Below are 17,526 nucleotides of genomic sequence, written 5' to 3' on the forward strand. Positions count from 1 at the left end.
CCGTTATTGTTGGAACTTCATAGAAATTATTGATAATTTAATTGTTGAAAATTTATTGCTATTTTTCTTGTAAATTTGTGAAAAACTTCTGATGATTTAATTGTTGGAATTTTATCAGAAATTAATCGTTGAAAATATGTTGATATATTCTACTAAGTTTCCAACAAAATGTCTCATGAACCATTTATCAACTTTTTGTTGGAATATATTATTTAGGTAATTTTTAATAAAAAATATTATAAAATTAAGAAATAAATAAAAATAAAAATAAATAATAAAATTAAAAATCATAATAAGTAAACATTTTTAAAATCTCAAAACACTTAAACATCCAAACATAATATTGAAAAACAATCCTAAATGCTTAAAGTCTTAATGAAACCAAATTACTAATTGAATTCAAAGACCACCATTGGTGTTCATTGTTGTTATCATGGAAGGTGGAACTTCATTTGGAAACTTGTTCTGCATCATAGTAATCCAAAAATCAACATCTTTAAACTTCAGCAGCATTCCCTCAATCACTTGGTCCGATTTCTGGAGCTTTTCTTGAGTCTCAAGATACATTTCTTCATAATTTGGAGATGCATCAACGCTAGGATCAGCTTCCGGAATTGAACCATAGCCAAATTTCTTGCCTTTCTTCACTTGAACTTCCTGGAATTTCAAAATTGCATGTTACAATTCACATAAGAAAAAAGTATTAAAAACATAAAGTATGGTTAAAAAAAAACACATGAAGTATAATTAAAAAAATAATAGAAGTTTCAGCATTTTACCCCTTGGTAAATGGCATCAATTTCTTCTTGTGTAAGATGGTTAGTGTCCAAAGTGTCACCATCATCATTGTCTCTTTGACTAAGAATTTGGTGCTCCATGTTTCGACATTTTTTGGCGATCAACTCAGCTTTTTTGCACACAAATACACCATCAGACTTTCTCTTATGGGTTGCTTCCATAAAAGTAACCATATCTGGGAGCTCTCCTGTCACCTTATCACGCTAAACAGTTTTGAAACACACAAATATGTCATTATAGAAAACTTGGACTGAATTTGATAGAAACTATATCGAATGCAAAAAATAAAACAAATTACCATCTCTTCTCTTCTCCGGACATATGGCATTGACCCACATGTGTGCTTAGCTATCCCTAAGCCACCACGATCGCTCTTCTTATTTTTGGAGTTGGTTTTGCTTCTCTTGATGCTTTTCTCGTTTTCCCAGAAAGCAATAAGACCAATCCAAACAGAGTTTAACATCCATTGGGGCTTCCCCTTGTCTTGCTTCCATGCCTTTTTCCATTCATGGACATATCCCAGCAAACGAGATGCACACAAAGTCTCAAACTCATGTTGAACAAGTGTTGTTATCTCATAACGCCAATTATACTTTTGCTACAAGATCAAATAAAAAGAATGAAAATCAAATAGATAACAATGTCTAAATAGTAACACTAATTATAAAGACTTTGACAAAACAAATATAGAAAAAACATACCGCAAATGCTTTGAACCAACGTAACTTGGTATCGCTTGAGAGTGTTGACCAATTAGGAGCCACTTCTTTGAAATCGCTCTCCACAATTTTTTTCACAGCCTTAGTAATCCCCTTGGTGTATTCAAACCTTGTATGTTAATAAATATAAGAGTAGTTATATAAACAGGAAATCAACGCTAATGATCATAAATATAAATCAATGATACGCTTGTTCTAATAGCTCTGTTTATGTGGCTTAGACATAGTGTAAACTTTGTAACTAATTAAGTGGCTTAGACATAGTGTTTGCACATAGAATAATCAAACTCGGCTGTAATGAATCTACTATCTTAGATTAAGAAAAAAAAAGCCATGTTAGGTTTCGTTGACTTCTAATTCAACATAAACTAATCTATCATGACAACTCATTCAAGTCATTCACGGACCACATTTTTTCTCTAATCTTACTAAGAGAACAAAAACTCAGAGAATAAAGTTACGGAATTAAAACAGAAGTTTAAGTGGAATTTACCATCCATCACCATTCATTCTTCTCGGATCAAGTTTTTTTAGGCTTGCACGGCCTGCAGATCGAAGCAATTGGTCCAGAGTCAATAAATCTGCTGGATCCGTTGAGCTTTGTCCATTTGTAGGCGTCTCAGGTACTCTAGACGGTTCTCCAGCATCTGTAGGGGAGTCACTCATCTGTTGAGAACTCGATCCCAATAGGTTTTGGTCCATCCTTCGTCTATAAGCCATATAGTCATCCCAAGTCCCCATGTCTACATGAGTTCATTAAATAGATAAAGAAACTCAGTTACAAAGTTCGAAATTAACAAGAAAATTCATCAACAAAGCCAGTTTTATGATCAAAAAAGTAATAAAATTACCTGTAGAAAAGAAGAGTTACGGTGGTGAGACGTGAAGAGTAGTAAAGAACTTGTGGAGTGGGGATCGCTAAATAAAAATTAGGGTTAACATAAGAGGTTATGGGTATTAATAGTTGTGGTAAAACCAACCGAAATTAATGGGATATATTCTCTAAACAAATTTTCTAAAAAAACAGCGGCAATTTCTAAATTTCTGTAAAAATAATAAGCGGCAATTTAGAGAATAAGACATTTTAGAGGCAATTATCTCCATACACACAACTTTTTCAATCCTAAAACCATTATAGAATTCAAGAACGAGCTAAAGATTAGATCAAAAGAGAGAGAACACTGCAATACCACTAACAAACATAGTTTACAATCAGAAGCTAATCCTAATTTCATTCTAGATTCAAATCAAGTAAGTAGCTTTGGCTGAATCCAGCAGTCCACAATGTAAGTATCATTAGATAGATGAAAACAGAACAAACCAACCAATACCATTATAGAGCAAAATCCAAATCTACGACTTAATTGTCAAATTTAAAAACTGAAGAATCATGTATAAGGTTCAAAGTGTGGCATGTTGCTCATAGAACCACCAGTTTAGGCCATCAAAATAAAGTTCAAGCTTCAGCTAATTCAAAGCTACACCGAAAAACGTATTAAAAGAATGACGTCGAGTGAACGAATGTACTAACCGTTACACTTTGAGCAGAGAGCATTCCTAGAAAGTGAAAGCTTCTTCATTGTTCAAGGTACAATCCTCAAGAGAAACCTTCAAATCATTCAAAAGAAAATTCTTAATTATGATATAAAATTAAGAAACTCTCAAGACCACAATCAATCAAAAAATCACAACAAACTGAGAAAACCCAAATCGAATTTGAAAAAATCTTCATAAACAACACTTTTCATCATAAAGCCGACAGATTCAATGAAAGAACAAACCTTTGTTCATAAACAATACCTCTGTTCTTGTTTAATCAAGTTAATAACAACAATTATGAATAACCAAAACCCAGATTTTGAATAACCAACATCACTGTTGGAAATCAGACTCAATTTCACACTGATTTGCTTTCTTCGATTATTGCGATTACGTGATAAAACATAAACTAAGGACACAAGAGATTTACGAGTTCCCTCTGTTGCAAACCGCAACTTTGAGGTACGTCTCGGTGAGGTATTGCTCCTCACAAGCCGAATCCACTATCCAATGTTTCAAGAGGTTACAATGGTGCTCTTCAATGGAGATCCCTCACACTAACTCTCTCTATCTAAGAAGACGAAGAATAAGAAGATAATTAAAGAACAAGAAGGACCTGAGAATTACTCTCTCTCACTTCTCTCTCTCTCTAACTCTCACCAAGAAACCCAGAAAATTGAGAATCAGAATCTTGAATCTTCTCGTCTAGTACTGTATGTGAAGAAGAAGCTTCGAGTCTCTCTTAGAGAGCTAAAACGGCATCGTGTCGTTTCTTCTCACCTCCACTCACGTGACTCTTTATTCTATGACTTGAGACCCTCTCTTTCCACCAGTAGCTTCTTCTTAATCTTCTTTCAAAACGTTCTGACTTAGCTCTCTCCAACATGCTAAATGAGTCTCAAGGTTGGATCATACTTCAACATTCTCCACCTTGATTCAAGCTTGAAAGACTTCATGTGAGCAGCCCCTCAGAACACTTTTAACCATGCTCTATCTCGGACTTATTAATCTGCAAGATTGTAGTATATCAAACTCACGATTCGGTTTTTTAGTGTTGTTAGCGACCAAAATTCTAAAGAGGGATTACCTTGATACGGAGCCTTTCTGCGACTTCAGATTGTTCATCATATTCATCTACCACCTGCAAATAGCATTTGAGCTATTAATGGACTTTTTCACTACTTCTCGCTTGTTTGAATCGAAGATGAGAAATCAAATACTCACATTATGCTTAAGGAAGATAACAGGAGCTTCTTGGTCACCAGATTGCTTGCACAGTTTTGAGAAGCCCTGCTCTATGTATTTACAACTCCCACAAACTTGAGATTGTACTTACAGAAGATAATTTAGATGAAATCGAGAGCAATGAACTCAAAAACTCAAAACGAAATCGCAAAATCAGTGAACTGAAACACAAGGGGAGAAGAAAGTGACTAAACGGAAAATGTATCTGAATGAACCAAAAAAGACAAGCAAATCGTAGAAGGAACAAAGAGCTCACAACAACAAAAAAAACAATAGTTCTACTCATGATCATCTGAATCTGATGAGTCGCTTGACCTACTTGAATTGTCAGAATCGTCAAATTCATCTGCATTGTCATCACCACCTACACTAACATCATCAAGATGGAGATTTTCAACATCAACCAATATAGTGTTTTCAAGAGAGTGTTCAACCACACTAATAGAGTCTACAGAGTTTTGTTGCATCGGATCGTGGTCCTTCACTCCATCTACTCTTCCTCTTGGATTAATTTGTGTAGCTGTGATCCACGGATCATGGATGCGTTTAACTCTAGGATATGGAATATAGCACACTTGATCGACTTGGGATGCAAGAACAAATGGATCATACTTATTCAGCTTTTTCGACGAGTTAATCTCCGTAACGCCAAATTTGGTAAGTCGAACACCACGTTCCCTTGTAGGATCATACCACTGACACTTGAAAAGCACACATTTTATGAGTCCAGGATATTCGACCTCTAAAATGTCTTCTATCACACCATAGTATTCTTCATCCATCGTACGCACAACAACTCCATGGTTGACGGTCTGTCTATTTTTTGAGGCAGTCCTTCTCTTAAATACATATCCACGAGTACAATATATTGGCGATGAAATCGTCTCAGAAAGTGGTCCTCCTACTAACTCTCGAAGCCACGTTGGAACTGGCTCACCCAAAGAAGACGCTGATTTAACCTACAAATATGAATTAACAGTTTAGCAACTTAGTACAATCCAATTAAAAAAACAAAGAGGTTTTCAACTCACATAGTATTTTAGCCACTTCGGAAATTCTTCTTCTTTCATGATCTCTATTTCGTTATCACTTTTCTGTGGATATGAGCTCTTGATATTTTGGACAAATTTTCTGAAAAAGTTACCCATCAAATTAATCAAAAAAATCTACTCAAAATAAATATATAGAGAGAATTAAAATACCTCTCATATGGTAATACTTCTTCGCAATTACGAAGTATATAGTTATGCACATGTTTGTATTCTTCATCTGTCAACCAAACTGACTGTTGTTTTCCGCTAAACCCCCCAACTTCTGTAAATATTTTTGGGATATCGGTGTGGTAAGAAGGTTTCTTACCGCCATCATCATAGCGGCCTGGTTTTCTAGCTTTTGTTTGAACATTAGGTGCGAAGTAGTACGAAGAAAAATATGAAGTCTCTTCATTTATACTCTGCGCCACAATAGAACCCTCGACCTTGCTCAGATTTTTCACTTTCTTTTTAAGATGGAACATGAACCTTTCGAATGGATACATCCACCTATACTGAACAGGTCCACCTAGCGCTACTTCTCGAGGAAGATGAACCGGAAGATGTTCCATAACATCAAAAAAAGATGGTGGAAATATTTTTTCTAAATTGCATAAGATCAAAGGAATGTTCTTATCTAGGAGAGCTATGCCATCGGCTGTGAGGGATCTTGAGCAAAGGTCTCTGAAAAATGTACTTATCCCTGCAGTAATTTTATATATTTATTAGTAAACCTGTAAATATGTTTTCATAATATATATATCTAAGTAAAATAATAGTTAAGTTAACAGTACATACCGGCTATTGCTTGATGAACATTTTTGGGTAAAAGTTCAGCCAATGCGAAAGGAAGCAAACGTTGCATAAAAACATGGCAATCATGACTCTTCATTCCAGAAAATTTGCCGTTGTTAATATCTACGCAACGCGAGAGATTAGATGCATAACCATCAGGAAATTTAACACTATTGATTATCCAATCAAATAGCGCTTTCTTTCCCTTTGCATCTAATCTGAAGATTGGAATTGGACCTTTTCCATTGTCCATAACATATAGCTCAGGACGCTCACATATATCAGGAAGGTCCAATCTCGATTTTAGATTGTCCTTTGTCTTGCCTAGCACATCCAAGATTGTATTTATGATATTGTCAAAAAAGTTCTTCTCAATATGCATCACATCTAGGTTATGCCTTAGCAAATGATCCTTCCAATACGGTAAATCCCAGAAGATATTTTTTTTGTGCCAGTTATGGTTAAGACCATACCCATATATAGGATCATGTCCATTACCGCCAACATCGGTTGTCTTAAAAACACCAAAATCTCTGAATTGTGTCAGTATATCTTGTCCTGATAACATCGGAGGCGAGTCATCACTCACCATTTTGTTTTTTCTGAACACATTCCCACTTCGCCTATATGGATGATTCTTTGGTAAGAACCGTCGATGACAATCAAACCAACAAGATTTTTTTCCATGCTTAAGCTGAAATGCATCTGTAGTATCCTGACAGAAGGGACATGATAGCCTTCCATGCGTTGTCCACCCAGATAACATTCCATATGCTGGAAAATCACTAATCGTCCACATCAGAACAGCACGCATCACGAAATTGTTCCTTAGAGAAATATCATATGTAACTACACCCTCGGACCACAACATTTGTAACTCATGAATCAACGGTTGTAAGAATACATCAAGTGATCGCCTAGGATGTTCAGGTCCAGGAACAAGAATGCTTAGGAACAAAAATTCTCGTTTCATACATAGAGATGGAGGAAGATTATAGGGTGTTAAGATTACCGGCCATAGTGAGTATTTGCGTCCAGACTTTCCGAATGGATTAAAACCATCCGTACATAATCCCAAATACACATTCCTATGCTCATTTGCAAAGTCTTTATACAACGAATTGAAATGTTTCCATGCTTCAGCATCAGAAGGATGCGAAATATTCCCGTCGGATGAATGCTCTGCATGCCATCTCATAGGACCTGCCGTGCGTTCAGATTGGTATAACCTCTTCAACCTATCTGTTATTGGCAAATACCACATACGCTTGAAAGGTACTCGACTTTTTCCACTTGTAACCTGAAATCTTGGCTTCTGACAAAATGTACAGGCATCCAGATTTGCGGTATCTCTCCAAAATATCATGCAGTTATCAACACACACATCTATCATCTGGAAGGGTAACCCAAGTGAAGATACCAATTTTTGTATTTCATAGTAAGAACCAGGTGCCAAGTTTGGTTCTGGCAGTAAATCCTTCACGAAATCAGCTATTGCGTCAACACAATCCTCCGACAAGTTATACTCTGTTTTTATATTCATCATCCGTGTTGCAGCTGATAAACGAGAGTGACCCTCTTTACAGCCAGCATAAATTGGTTTCTTCGCTGCATCTAACATATCAAAAAACTTTTTCGCTTGTAAGTTTGGTTCTTCAATTCCACTTTCAGTCGTTTCGCGAAAAGCATCTGTTACCATCTGTATTACACCGGTAGGATCTCTAGTTATATTCTCTTCCTCTTCGTTACTATTTGCTAACCCATGATTTTCATCATCTTCGTTACTATTTGCTAAAGTAGCAAAATCTTCCCCATGAGAAAACCATATGTAATATCCAGGCGTAAATCCTCTACTATATAAGTGCTTCCAAATAGAATCTACTGGAAGAAATTTCTCATTACCACAAGTAAAACAGGGACAATACATCTTACCACACTCCAATGGAATCTCTTGATTTGCAGCAAAACGCATAAAATCAACAAGACCTTCTTTAAATTCCTTTGTTAATTCTCCAGTACCTTCATCTATATAATTATACATCCACTCACGATTTTTGTTTTTTGGTCCTGTCATTGAAAATAGTTTTCAATTTTTTCAGAAGTATAACTTCACAGAAAAAAAAAAAGAGAAAAGAAGAAGAAGATGATCATATTTAACCTAAATTTTTTTCCTTTTTTTTTTGGTTTTTTCCGTTTTTTTTTGTTTTTTCCGTATTTTTTTTTATTTTCGTTTTTATTTTTTTCCCCACTTTTCCAACAAAAATTTTGTCATTAACTTGTTAGAAATAAATTCCCACAAAAGAATTTGTTTCTAACAAAAATTTTGTTAATAATTTCCAACAATTTAATAATTATTGCTAATTTGCAACAATATCATATTTGTTGGACAATTCCAACAATTTTCCTACGACGTTTGTGACAAATTTACCATAAACAAAATTTATTGGAACTTTGCAATAAATTTTCAATAAATAAAATATTTGTTGCAATTTTATAGAATATCGGTTACAAATTTTCAACAAAATACGATTATTGGAAGCATCTGTTGGAATATCACATGTTTTCTTGTAGTGGAATAGAAATATTGGTTTGTGGAGACAGATTCATTCAGCTATCTGCAAAGCTTCACTTCTTTGTGAAAACTAAAATCTTGTAGGAACATGTATTTGTAGTTAAGCATGTAGAGTATTTAGTGTGATCAAGGGAAGGAAGAATCCTAGCATATTCTATGTAGATGTTCCTGCGATGGCTTGAGCCGTAAGCCTTCCCAAAAACACAATCTACGTAGAGCGGTAGAGGACGCCTAAGAAGAGAAATATCGGAGTAGACCATCCACTGTTCCGAGGGACATCAATACCGATGGTATTATGAAATCTGGGTTAGTATAATGTCATTTCTACTTCTGTAATTTATATTCCTATAATTTCTACTAATTATTAGAATCATTAAGCAAGATGTATTTTCTTAAGTCCATTTTCGTTTTGTATTTTTCTATCACAATTTTATTTTATTTAAGAAGAAAACCATGTAACTGTACAAATGAAAATTGGACAGCTTGCGTCGGTTTTGCAAGCAACGTTAAAACAATACAAAAAGTGACTATAGAAATTTTGACATTAGTTTTTTTTTTTTGACATTTTTGGATCGACAAGATCCGATCCATAGTCAATCCATACTACGCGGGTAACACGACTTAGTAGAGTCGACCTACGATGAGAAGGCGAAGTCAAATAGACTTAGGGGGTGTTGTTCATTGATTTCTGATTTAATCACTTGACTAAAGGCATATCCCCAACATTAGTTAAAGCTTCCGTTTTCTAAATGTTGAGGAAAAAATTACGTTGGCCCATAAAACCTCAGTTACTAAACCGATTCCTATATCGTTTTTATTTTATTTCATATGCTCATATAATATAACATTTGAACAAAATACGAAAAACCGAATAAACTAGAAAAAAGGGAAAGAAAAAAATTTAAAAATTTGCTTCATCCCACACTTGATTGTAGAGCCATGCCGGCCCTCCAAGTGCCATATATAAATGAAATCGACTATCTCTCGTCACACTTCTAGCTATCAAAGAAGTAATTATACATAAGTTACTAAAGCGACGAAACAAATTTACGTCGCCCCATATTAATCTAAAAATAACTTTTAGCCCAATCGATTTGGAAGGAAAGTACAAAAACTAATCTTAGGTGGTGTTATTCAATGATGGATTTTAATAGAATTGAAATCCAACACTAATCTAGTGTTATTAACCTAATGATTCTAAATCTAACTCTAATATATTTTAAAGTTTGGTGTTATTCAACTAAGATTTAAAATGCTTCATTCAAATCCAGTATTATTCAAAACTAAAAGACTTGTAAAATCTTTGTATATCAAATCATTTGAAATGAAACATCTTTGGATTTTATGAGTAAATAATTAGAATCATAATCCTAGATATACTGCAGAGATTTTGAACTCCACACAAACAGATTATTAAAAACAATATCAGAAATCAAATCTAAACCTTTAAGAATTGACTTTAACTTGAAAACGAGCATGCATGACATGATAGCTGTTTGACTGTCTAAGATGATCTACGAACACTCCAATTTCTAGTTTCTACTACAGAGCGCAAATCTTTTATGTTTCAGTTATATTCGTCAAGAATTGACAGAGATTACGAATCACATAAAACTTTTGAAAATACCATTACGGATCTCGTACTTGAAAAATGATTTTATTTTAAACTACCAAATTTGTAGCGAGACTAGGAAGCTCATTATTATTGACCCAGATTTTCAAACTTCAACGCATAAACAATATTAACAAGGAAATCTACTAAGCTTCTCACTTCCTTTACTTAAGTGTATCTTTATCACTTAAAGCTTCTTATTTCCTCTATCCCTCTTTAAGATTTGAAATGCCTCTCTCAATACCTACAATGCATCAAAATTAAAGAAACAATGGCCACTCAATATATAATACTGTGGAAAAAAATAAAAGGCTAATAACTATCAGAGTTTTACATTATCCTCAAAATGCTACCAAAGAATAAGCATCTCACTAAGTTCAAACGCTAAAATCTCCCTTCTTAAAAATAGGATTAATTCCAAATAATTATATCATAACGCACCTCAAATAGTTTGGGTTCAGTGGTTGGATGAAGGTAGTGAGTGACTCTCTCCCTCTCCCTTTGTAGACACTCTTGAGGCTGCAACATAAAATTACTAACATTCATTAACATACATACTTTCTTGAAATCGAATTGGATAACAGTTCCAAAAGTGATATCTAGAGATATGCCTTTAGCGTGTAATCAAGACAAGAATACTCTTGGATCCACCTTGTCGCCTTGCTAGAATAGTAAGAAGCAGTATCTTGGAGCATGAAGCTTTCAAAATCCTCTTCATATTTTTTCATAGTTCCCATCCCATTCTCAATAAAGACATCTATTACGTTTCTCACTAGTTCTCTATCAATTTGTTCACCCTCACGCTCTTTATGAATCTGGCAATACAAATATTGTTAGAGAGAAAAAAAAAAGATCAGGCAAAACCAGAGAATCTTTTTTTTCTATACAGATACCATTACTTACAAGTGCTATTACAGCTTCTGTGGCCATGGACTGCATTTCACGATAAACCTAAAGTACGTAATTGCATAGACCGTTAGAAAATTCTTTCAAAAAAAGTGAAAAATTAGAAGCTATATATAGGTATATGTATGTCAAACCAGGTCGTGGAAGCAATTCAAGCCAACTTCCCTCAGTGATGGAAGACCTCTTTTAGAAACAAAGGAAGAGTCTATATAAAGCAAGAATCTGCTAAACAATCTAACCAAAAATTTATGGTTATTCCACCTCTTAGCAAGCTCTCTTAGCATACATTCATCATGCTTCTCCCTTAAAGACGGCAACACCTTAGCCACAGAAAATAGAGAAATTATATTTAACTTTTTTTTTTTGCTTTATGTTATTAAAAAAACGTGTCTTCTTCACACATTAATATCTAAGAATCTAGCCAAAATGAAAAACGTTGGTACTCACCGTTTGGATTGTATAATTTTCAATTACTTCACGATACTTATCATAAAGCTGTTGTGAGTAATTAGGGTTCTTGGAGCACATAACGTAGGTAGTCCTGTGAATCACATAAGAAATAATTGTGGTAATTACAAACATTATATAAGGATCCAAACATTACATAAGACGACCTACGTACGTGTACAGATTCATATATTGCTGAGATTCTAATGCTGGTTCAGGCTCTCCTTCTAAAATTCTTATCAGCTTAGTAACACCTTGATGTATGTAGGACCATCCTTCCTCAAATTTAATCTCTGTTTGTAACATCTTTCTTGAATGTGTTTCAAGCTCTCTTGAATCAAATTCTGTAATAATGTAGTAGACACAAGAAATTAAAATAAATTTGTTTATTTTTTATCAAGGGAAGCAATTAAGATAATTACATTAGATTTTAGCGCTTGAGAGGGAATAATCAATACTGATCTATTTAAAACTAAAACTAATTAGGCTACAAATCATAGGAGAACCACTATCTCGATTAAAACATAAACACGAAAACCTAAGACATCACGTACTTGAATATTCCGTATAGTATGAATATTCGATTAGCTTCTCGGAAATGAGAACTTCGGCAGTGAAGGAGAAAAAGGCCTAAAAGATTTGTAATATAAGATTGGAAAGTTTTTTCTAAAAGAGAAGTTTTCCCCCATTTGAAGCATTGCGCTTCTGCCCCTTAAATTGATTTGGTGCATTAATCATTCTGAGATTTGCTTACATACAACACAATTAAATGCATTTACAAAAAAACTAAATTAAAAAAAAATCATAAAATCCAACCTAATTCAAAATTTTATTTTACTATTTAATCAACTACTTTAACACTTATGATTTATGAATATGTTAATTAACGTATTTATCATATAAAATATTACAATCATACATGATTAAATTTAATGAAATTAAATTCTGAACTTAGTTTAAATATATTTTGTACTTAATCACTAATCATATACAAGATAAGTTATTTTAAATTGTCTCCAAGATATATATATATATATATATATATATATATATATGTATATATATAGTAAAAATTATTAATGTAGCCAATTAACTTTTCTAAGATTTTTTCCTTTACATATACTTATATGCATAAACTTCAAAATTAACTATAATAAAATTCATCCTTATTCAAATTATCTTAACTATACAATCAACTCATTATTTTTCTAAAAGAAGTTTCTTTATTATAAGATTAACAATGAGGAAAGTTAAGTTTCTTTTTGGGCTTTATTTTCCATATTTTCAAGATAATTTTTATTTATGCATGTAAATATTACTCCATATTTTAGAAATAAGAAACAAATTATGTAGTTGTTGATTTTTCTTCTTCATTTATATGGATAACGTATATATGTAAATTATTACAGATTTTCATACATTTTGAACTTTAATAATTAAACAATAGATAAGTCAGCTTTTTTAAATATAGGAAAAAAAAATCTTTAAGAATGTTAAATGTTGAATGATTTAATTGCATTCCATAATTCATAAGTATTGACACTCATTAATTAAATTATAATATACAGAAATTTAAAAAGATTCAAAGAGTTGAATTTAAACTTGACCATGCTTGTCATATACTAATGGCATTATTTCTTAGATTCTGATTAACTGGAGTTGAAAAATTAAAATCATATTGGTTGATAACTTTTATATAGCTGTAGTGTCACTTAAAGCTTTGATTGGTCTTGCTTTGTCATAGTTTTTGGCTATCAGTTTAGCTCTAGTTGTTAGCTATTTGGTACTTTCTGAACTCGGATTGTTGTTTTCTTCTGTCAATTACACTACATAAAAAGATCATTTTGTATCATTTATTTCGATTTTTTGTATTCCTTATAATTGATGTAAATAAATTTTACATCACTTAAATAAATGACTATGAAAGTAGTGATGCAAATAATTTGCATCGTTTTGTTAACAACTGATGTAACTGTACATAATATTTTCGTCGATTGTTTTAACTGAAATTTATCCAGATTGACTAAAATCTGGATATTAATAACTTGATTAACACTCTAATTTTATAGTTTACTAGAATAACATAAATTTTGTGTAATATGACCAAAAACCCAATTTATTTTCTTTTCTACCAAAAAAGTTTTAGAAATTAAATTAACATTAAATTAAAAAACAAATGTTAGTTATGTTTTACCCTAATCTATCGACTCATTCATTTTTTTTCTCAGCAGACAAAAACGAAAAAAAAAACTCCGACACTTTTTTTTTTTTTTTTTTGATAATCTAGGTATCCTAACGCTCGCCGACAGGGCAGGGGTCCACGTGTTAGCTATCGGATATCCGATAGAGCAGGGGTCCACGTGTTAGACTATCAGTTCGCTCAGACTAGCCACGTGGGTGGCCAAATGGCACTCCACGTGTCGGCTCCTGGAACTCTGCAGCCCGCATGTGAATACCGCAGTGGCCGGGACTCGAACTCGTGATGGCGGGTACCTCAGCTGAGGGTCCTTTACCACCAGAGCTAGAGGCTCCGGTTCTCCGACACTTCTCTCAAATCGAACTCGCCTTCTCCGTTACTTCTCCGGTTGGAAGACACGACGAGAAAGTCTGTGAGGTTAGGACTCAAACGAGTCGCAGTATTTTCACGCGTATAAGCGTGAATTGATTCTGATCGGCTGTGGAAACACCACCGCCCCAAATCCCGTACGACTTCGTTTGTCACGTATATCATAAAAATCAAATAATTATTATTATTTTGGGGTCGATTTTGTTGACCAACAATTAATAAATGCTGCAAATTCCACTAACAGAAACTTCGTTTTCTCTTATTTGTTTGGTGCTCAGCACGGTGCTCTAACAAAACAAGCTAAGTTTAATAGTCCAATTTATATGACTCTGTTAACACAAAACAAATATCTTAACTTTTACTTACTTATATATACATTTATAAATTAGAACATTTAGAACATGCATGTTAACATAAACGAATTGCAGACACAAAGAAAAATAATGGATATTTTATCAACAACAACAAAACACAAGACAATGGATGTCATATTAATATATAGAAGATGTTATGTCTTTAAACAAATGTTAAGTTTAAAAAAGCCAGTCGTTCTTAAAATATGTAGTCCGTCATACAAAGTTTATCATCAAATAAAAATTAAAAATCTGTCATAATAAGAATAAAAATTTAAATCTGTCATTGTTTAAAACATATCTGTCTTCACTATATGAAGTCATTCCAGCAATTTTTTTTTCATCAATAAGACTGCTAATATGTGACAGTTTTATTTTAACTTATCCTAAATCTGTCATAATGTAAAAAAAATCTGTCATCACATAAAATATTTCATTTACAATTGTATATCAGTCTTGCAATTTTTAGTTTTGTATGACAAATCTGCAATCACTCTACAGTTTTTTTGTTTAAAAAATAAAAACTGTCATAACATAAAAGAAATCTGTTATCACTACTAAGTCATACTAGTAATTATTTTTCCAAAAAAAAATCTGTCATTTGATGGCAGATATTTTTATGAAAATGAAAGTCTGAGGCCACTAAAAATATAAATCTGCCACAGATTTTAATAAATCTGTCAAAGTGTCAAAAATATGTGGTGTCATCAAAAAATAAGTCTGTTATGGGGTAAAAATCTACAGCAAATAAAATATTTGTCGTAATATTTTCCCTTTTTCTCCCCACATTTTTTAAATAAAAATAAAGGTAATTCTAACCTTTTTTTTTTCTAACATAGAGAGAATCATCATGAAAATAACTCATCTAACCCCCAAATGTTTTAAGATATTCTAGTAATTAAATTTATTAGTTGGGTTTTTAAAGAAATATGAAGCGGTTTCGGTTCAACAGATAACTTTTTCAAAATCTTCGATTCAGTTTGGACATAAAGTAGATGATGATATCAAGGACGAAATTAAATCTACCTTGGGCATCACTAACATCGGTGGTATGGGTTCTTATCTCGGGTTGCCGGAAAGTTTAGCTGGCTCCAAGACAAAAATCTTCTCATTTGTTAGAGATAGATTACAGACTAGAATAAATGGATGGTCGGCCAAATTTTTATCGAAAGGTGGGAAAGAAGCGATGATTAAATCGGTAGCTGCGGCACTACCAACTTATGTTATGTTGTGCTTCAGACCACCGAAAACAATCACTTCTAAACTAACTAGTGCGGTTGCTAATTTTTGGTGGAGCTCAAATGGTGATTCTAGAGGTATGCACTGGATGGCATGGAATAAATTGTGTAATAGTAAATCGTAAGGAGGAATAGGATTTTGGAATGTAGACGATTTTAATTCAGCGTGGTTGATTATGGTTCCAGATTCTCTTTTCGCGAGGGTTTATAAAGGGCGGTATTTTCGGAATTCCAATCCTTTGGAAAATATAAAGTCATACTCCCCATCATATAGATGGTGGAGTATATGTTCAGCTAGATCTCTGGTTAATAAAGGACTTATTAAAAGAGTCAGATCTAGGACATCCATCTCTGTTTGGGAGGATCCTTGGATTCCAGCTCAATTCCCGAGACCAGCAAAAAGTAATGGTGCAATTGTTGACCCATCTTTAAAAGTTCACAATCTTATAGATACTCGGACGAACTTTTGGAATATTGATCTCTTACGGGAGATCTTTGATCCAGAAGATGTCGCGCTAATAAGTGCATCAAACCGCTAAAAGCATACTCTTGGCAAGTGCAGTGTCCACCTAAGATACGCCATTTTATGTGGCAAATCTTAACAGGTTGTGTGCCGGTTGCGGAGAATTTGCGGAAAAGAGTAATTGATTGTGACTCAAGATGTGCTAGATGTGACGCATCAGAGGAAACGATTAATCATACACTCTTTTAGTGCCACCCGGCACGACAAATTTGGGCGCTTTCACATATTCCAACAGCTATAGGAATTTTCCCCACGGAATCTATTTTTGCGAATATGGATCACTTATTTTGGAGGATACCTTCGGAGTTAAATTCATCAGCTTTTCCATGGATCATCTGGTATATTTGGAAAGCAATGAATGAATTTTTTTTTTGAAAATATAGACAACGACCCGTTAGAGGTATTACGGTTAGCGGAAAAAGAGGCTCAATTGTGGCAGTCAGGACAAAACGAGCTTCACAATGAAACTCATGGTTCTGTGGATTTGGTAACTCGATCTCGAGTGAGGGATGCTTCACTTGATTCGAATTATTCTGGATATCGTTGTTTTGTGGATGGATCGTGGAAAGGAAGTGATAAGTTCTCTAGTACTGGGTGGTTCTGTACATCATCAAATGGAGAGCCGCCAACTATGGGAGCTGCCAACCTTCGTAGAAGTCTATCTCCACTACATACAGAAGTCGAGGCCCTTCTCTGGGCGATGAAGTGTATGATTGGTGCAGATAATCAATAGGTGGCGTTCTTTACAGACTGTTTTGACCTGGTGAAGATGGTGTCTTCCCCAACCGAATGGCCGGAGTTTTCAGTGTATTTGGAGGAACTTCAGAGCGACAAAGAAGAGTTCTCAACCTTTTCTTTATTTTTAATTTCTCGTAGTGCTGATGTTAAAGCGGATAATGTGGCACAAAATGTTTGTACAGAATCGTTTCATATCACATATGTAAACAACATTCCCTACGAATGGCTCTTTAGAGCTCTAAATAATTTCGGATCACAAAAAAAAAAGGTTATTATTTGGGTTAATCTAGTAACATTCCCTTGTTTTAAATGATGTTAATTTTGTATCAATTACAAAAACTGATGTTACTTTTTAAAATCATTTTGTATAAGTGATGTTAGTATTTGTAACAGTTATAATAATTGATACTAAAACAACTGATACTAAAACTAGAGTCAGTATTC

The 17,526-nt window shown here is 33.7% G+C and overlaps 3 protein-coding genes across 6 annotated transcripts; all 3 read right to left on the reverse strand.

The window, feature by feature from the left end:
* Nucleotides 1-319: 319 nt before the first annotated feature.
* Nucleotides 320-3,721, reverse strand: LOC9324239. Of its 4 annotated transcripts, none has more exons than XM_021034640.1 (7): nucleotides 3,673-3,721; nucleotides 3,049-3,125; nucleotides 2,011-2,260; nucleotides 1,500-1,626; nucleotides 1,097-1,396; nucleotides 780-1,001; nucleotides 320-657 (listed from the first exon to the last, which is right to left on the reverse strand). In XM_021034640.1, exons 2-7 carry the CDS (start codon nucleotides 3,095-3,097, stop codon nucleotides 400-402), a joined length of 1,206 nt encoding a protein of 401 aa, XP_020890299.1. In that variant the 5' UTR covers nucleotides 3,098-3,125; nucleotides 3,673-3,721; the 3' UTR covers nucleotides 320-399. The 4 variants fall into 4 exon arrangements, with proteins under 4 accessions (XP_020890299.1, XP_002888176.2, XP_020890298.1 ...); XM_002888130.2 differs by lacking the exon at nucleotides 3,673-3,721 and adding an exon at nucleotides 3,318-3,652; XM_021034639.1 differs by lacking the exon at nucleotides 3,673-3,721 and adding an exon at nucleotides 3,299-3,652.
* A 664-nt stretch (nucleotides 3,722-4,385) lies between these two features.
* On the reverse strand, nucleotides 4,386-5,519 carry LOC110230781. Its single transcript, XM_021034662.1, has 2 exons — nucleotides 5,333-5,519; nucleotides 4,386-5,260 (listed from the first exon to the last, which is right to left on the reverse strand). The coding sequence occupies exons 1-2, from the start codon at nucleotides 5,447-5,449 to the stop codon at nucleotides 4,580-4,582; spliced, it is 798 nt and encodes a 265-aa protein (XP_020890321.1). The 5' UTR covers nucleotides 5,450-5,519; the 3' UTR covers nucleotides 4,386-4,579.
* Nucleotides 5,520-10,709: 5,190 nt separating this feature from the next.
* Nucleotides 10,710-12,004, reverse strand: LOC9324241 (cullin-like protein 3). Its single transcript, XM_002888132.2, has 6 exons — nucleotides 11,840-12,004; nucleotides 11,665-11,758; nucleotides 11,352-11,537; nucleotides 11,215-11,262; nucleotides 10,923-11,126; nucleotides 10,710-10,830 (listed from the first exon to the last, which is right to left on the reverse strand). Exons 1-6 carry the CDS (start codon nucleotides 11,968-11,970, stop codon nucleotides 10,723-10,725), a joined length of 771 nt encoding a protein of 256 aa, XP_002888178.2. The 5' UTR covers nucleotides 11,971-12,004; the 3' UTR covers nucleotides 10,710-10,722.
* Between the last annotated feature and the right edge of the window lie 5,522 nt (nucleotides 12,005-17,526).

The sequence above is a fragment of the Arabidopsis lyrata genome, assembly GCF_000004255.2.
Source record: "Arabidopsis lyrata subsp. lyrata unplaced genomic scaffold ARALYscaffold_2, whole genome shotgun sequence".
NCBI lineage: Eukaryota > Viridiplantae > Streptophyta > Magnoliopsida > Brassicales > Brassicaceae > Arabidopsis > Arabidopsis lyrata.